This window comes from Nannospalax galili, unplaced genomic scaffold (assembly GCF_000622305.1).
Source record: "Nannospalax galili isolate Female #2095 unplaced genomic scaffold, S.galili_v1.0 scaffold540, whole genome shotgun sequence".
Taxonomy (NCBI): Eukaryota; Metazoa; Chordata; class Mammalia; order Rodentia; family Spalacidae; genus Nannospalax; species Nannospalax galili.
Genome location: NW_008348613.1, coordinates 3,177,716 through 3,182,569, shown reverse-complemented (window position 1 = coordinate 3,182,569; position 4,854 = coordinate 3,177,716). Strand labels below are relative to the sequence as shown.

The 4,854-nt window shown below is 36.7% G+C and overlaps 1 protein-coding gene across 1 annotated transcript in view; it reads left to right on the top strand.

Annotated features, from left to right (window-relative positions):
* The window catches only part of Ifih1 (interferon induced with helicase C domain 1), a 52,440-nt gene extending 49,706 nt beyond the window's left edge, over positions 1 to 2,734 (top strand). Inside the window, exons 14-16 of the mRNA XM_008845759.3 lie at positions 1,560 to 1,750; positions 2,244 to 2,334; positions 2,426 to 2,734. Of these exons, the coding sequence (XP_008843981.1) occupies positions 1,560 to 1,750; positions 2,244 to 2,334; positions 2,426 to 2,605 (462 nt within the window). The 3' untranslated portion in view covers positions 2,606 to 2,734. The remainder of the gene's footprint in view (positions 1 to 1,559; positions 1,751 to 2,243; positions 2,335 to 2,425) is intronic.
* Positions 2,735 to 4,854: the final 2,120 nt, after the last annotated feature.

Here is a 4,854-nt window from a genome sequence, read left to right as displayed (position 1 = left end):
TTTTTTTTTAGACCTATATTTTTTTAAAGTAGTGCAATATGGTATATACATTTAGCTAGATGGGTACTTTTGGGAATTCCACTTAGAGATTGACCGAAGCTCATTCTAAATGATTAAAACATATATAATATGTCATATAGCAGAATCTAGATTTACTAACAGTTATTTGAATTGTGTGAAGGAATAGTGTGTAAAAAAAGAGAATATATTTCTACAATATTTCAGAAAATTCTTCATACCACTGAATTAAAGACTGTAACAACTATAATAGCAAACAATCCATTTAGAAGGAATTCACACCCTTGCATATGGGTGTGAATGTTAGTTTCTTAACATTGGAATTGGCTCTACCCTAAATAGAATTTCAGGAAAGGGATGCTTTCAAATTGGTGTGCAAAGCTTTAACCAACTCCAAGGTTTCCTGGCCAAGTTTCCATACAAACTTATACTTTAAAACCCCCTCAAATATAAAGCAAACCAAACATTTCAGAGTATCAATTTTTTTCACCAAATAATACTACTAAAAAGTATTCCTTCACATTAATATCTAAAGAGAATGAATCAACTAAACACTTGCAAAGGCTGATGTTTCAAGACCAGTTCTTTTTGTAAACTATAGGAAAATATCTGTAGCTTATAGATGAATCTTTCCCAGTCTATATCACAAACAGTATACTGGTTAGTCATTCATTACCCTAATGAAGTACCTGAGGTAGGCTGCTTTATAAAAGCAAAGAGGTTTAGTTTGTCAGAGGTAAAGTCATAAGGTCCAACAGCATGGCAGGCTGTATGAGAGCAGACCCCAAAGCTGTATTGCATTATGTCAGAGGTGAATGTGTGTCTATATCCCTGTGCATTCTCTCTGGCTTTATGAAGCCACATGATGCAATCCCTTGGGTTCCATACCAAAGTCCTAATCTAAGCTACTTACTTCTGAATGACACAGAAGTGCCACAAATTCTAAGTGCCACAAATATATTGAGTTTCTCCTCTCTTAATACTTGTTAACACAAGACTTGTAGGTTCAATCCCTGCATGAATTAGGAGAGACAAACAACATGCAAATCATAACAAACATGATCAGTTTGGGAACTCCAGAATGGATCACCTTTCCTAGTCTCCTTTAGTCAGAGGCTAGCCCTCCTGAGACATCTCCAGGTGGATTAAAGTGAAAGAACAGTGAAAAAAAACGGCACTCCTACAGAGGATGTGTATGCTGCCATTGTGTCCAAAACCCCAGAAAGCATTGTTATTTAGTCACAGCTTCTAGGAGAGGCTCTCTAACACTTTCTGTTTGAGAATCCTTTTCAATGTAGTGCTCAGGCAACATCTAGTAAAATGTCAGAGTTGACACAAAACAAAATTTATTTAAACTCTTATCAAACACCTGGAACAAGTTAAACACCCTCTGGCATTTGATCCAACCCCTTTTGTTTCATCATTTCTTTGTATTTGGCCATATTTTTATTTTCTAGAATGCAGTCTAAAATCTCTGAATTTCAGTACACTTAAATACAACTGTGATAAAAATCTTAAAACTTTCTTCTTTTTCTATGCAGATTTTGAAATTACAGGTGCAAAGTATACTGGAAAAGAAAATGAAAATCAAGAGAAGTATTGCAAAGCATTGCAAGGACAATCCAGCGTCAATAACTTTTCTTTGCAAAAACTGTAGTATGCTAGCCTGCTCAGGAAACGATATCCATGTCATTGAGAAGATGCATCATGTCAACATGACATCAGAATTCAAGTGAGCCCGGGAAGGTCTATGTTTACGTTTCTTTACGAGAGGTGATGCTCATGGTATCATAAATATTCACCGACATGGTGAAATGAGTTTTTTTCTCAACCTCCCCTTTGGGGTTCCCCAGTTACAGTCTTATTTCAAGTGTCTGTTTTGAGAATATCTCCATTGACACAGGAAGGGAGAAATGTAAGACACAAGGCCATTTGAGCCAAGGTACTCAATTTGTGGGTGTTCATATCTACTCTCAGATTTTTGAATGACTGAAGTAAAGTTAAAGTAATGACAGACAGAAAGGCAGCCCAATAACAATAAGACGTTTGTGAGATATGTGTAGGATTCGGGCATTTACCTGATTTGTCACAATAATACTGGGGAGCAGGAGGAAGAGAGGAAATGAGGTGTCAGCACAGACATGTGGATGATCATCAGGTCCAACCTGAATCCACTGGTTGCATATTGTCATTTCTCACTGATTTTTCCCCAATGCTAATTTTAGGAGACTCTACATTGTGAGAGAAAACAAAGCACTGCTAAAGAAATTTGCTGATTATAAAACAAATGGAGAGATTATCTGCAAATGTGGCCAAGTGAGTGCATGGTAATGGGCTCGGGTTTACTTTGGCCAAAAGGGATTTTCAAGTGAACATGCATTTGAATTTCCTCTCTTTTCTTTTCCAGGCTTGGGGAACAATGATGGTGCACAAAGGCTTAGATTTGCCTTGCCTTAAAATAAGGAATTTTGTAGTGGTTTCAAAAAACAATTCATCCAAGAAACAATACAAGAAGTGGGTAGAATTACCTATCAGATTTCCTGACCTTGATTGCTCAGACTATTGCTTATCTAGTGATGAAGACTAACATTTGGTTCATGATTCGTGATTATTTTCAAGTGTTATGAATTTCACATTTAATTTTATTTTGATCGATGTGTTGATGTGTTTATTATACCCCTAAACTAATAGTACAATAAATAAATGATTGCTTTATTTTGTGTTGAGTTATGTAAAGGAACACAAAAAATATGTATTTTCAATTATGTACTCTGTTGGTTTGTGCATGTGATTATTAATCTAAATTTTCAAATTTATGAGAGCTAGATTCACCTGGACGATGAGCACCTGGGCATGCACATTAGGGATTAACCTGATTAAATTAATTGAATTTGAAGACGTGCCCATTGTGGGTGGCACCATTCCCTTGATTTGGGTCCTGAGTTGTATATAAAAAAAGTGAAAACTAGCTCAGCACAAGCATTCACCCCTCTTTGCTCCATGACTATGGATGCAGTGTGGCCAGCTGGTTCGTGCTCCTGCCACTGTGACTTTCCCCACAATGATGAATTATAATATTAACTGTGAGATTTAAAAAAATCCTTCATTCCTAAATTGCTTTTGTCAGGGTATTTTATCACAGCAACAGAGAACTAAGACAATAGGAGTGAAGAAAATCAAGAACATTCACTAAGGTGAAGCGTTGTAGACTGTGGAAGAATGCTGGAAAGTGAGAAACCACAGCACCAATCTCAGTAGCTTTGATTTGCGTTTCCCTAATTACTAAGGATGCTGAAAATTTTAAGGTCTTAGCCATTTTTTTATTTCTTCTTTGGAGAACTCTGTTCAGATGTATAGTCCATTTTTTAACTGGGTCATTTGTAGTCTTGATTTTTATTTGTTTGTTTGTTTTTGAGTTTTTTGTATATTCTGGAAATTAATCCTCTATCAGATGCATAGATGGCAAAGATTCTCTCCCACTCTGTGGGCTTCCTCTTCATTCATTGATTGTTTCCATTGTTATACAGAAACTTTATAGTTAATGAGGTCCTATTTGTCAGTTGCTGAACTTAATTTCTGAGCAACTGATGTCCTATTAGAAAGTCCCTTTCTGCATTCTACCTTGGAGGGCACTGCTTCCATTCTCTTCTAACAGTTTTTGCATTTCAGGTTTCACATTGAAGTCTTTGATCCATTGGAGCTGATATTTGTGCAAGGTGTAGCTCCAGTTCTAATTTCATTCTTCTACTTGTGGTGATCCACTTTTCCCAGCACTATTGGTTGAAGATGCTGTCTTTTCTCTACTGTATATTTTTGTCATTTTTGTCAAATATCAGGTGGCTGTAATTGTGTATACTCACGTTTGGGTCTTCTATTTTGTTCTTTTTACCTTCATGCCTGTTTTTATGTCAGTACCATGCTATTTTTATGACTGTAGCTCTATACTCTAGTTTGAAATCTGGTATAGTAATCCCTCCAACATTATCCTTTTTGCTCTGAATTGCTTTGGCTATCTGCAGTCTTTTGTGTTTCCATATGAATTTTAGGATTTTTTGTTTGTTTGTTTGTTTCTGTGAAGAATGCCATGGGGATTTTAATTGGAAGTGTATTGAATCTATAAACTGCTTTTGGCAGGATGATCTTTTTACAATGTTAAGTCTATTAATCCATGAGCATGGAGAGAGGTCTTCCCTCATTAGAACAGCTAAGATTAAGAAAACAACTGACACAAATGCTGGTGAAGATGTGGAGAAGGGGAACTCTTATTAACTGCTGATGGGATTGCACACTGTAGGAGCCACCACACATTCTGTGTGGAGAATTCTTTAAACACTGAGCATAGTTCTACCTTGTGATTCAGCATACAGCCAAAGGAGTCAGTTTCCTAATATGGAGATACTTGCTAAGCCATGTTTATCACTGCTCCTTTCACAATAGCTAGGAAATGGAAATAACTTGATTGTCCTCAACTGATGAATGGATAATAAATGTATGGTATATTATCACAACGGATCTCTATTCAGCTGTTAAGGAAAATAAAATCATGAAATTTGCAAGTAAATGGGTGGAATAGGAAGCCATTATACTGAGTGAGGTAACCCAGACCCAGAAAATCAAAGCATGTTCTTCCTCAATTGTAGATCCTAGCTCAAAATCTCTAGATGTCAGTATTTATCCTAAAGTAACTGCAGGAGCCAGGAAAATAGAAATGAAGCATGGGGTGGGGGGAGGAGAGGAGAAGAAGGAACTCAAGAGAGAGGGGGATAGTAGGGGTCAGGTATTATCATGGGGGAAATTGGGAAAACAGAGGTCCTTTAATTTGGGAGAGACGAAGGA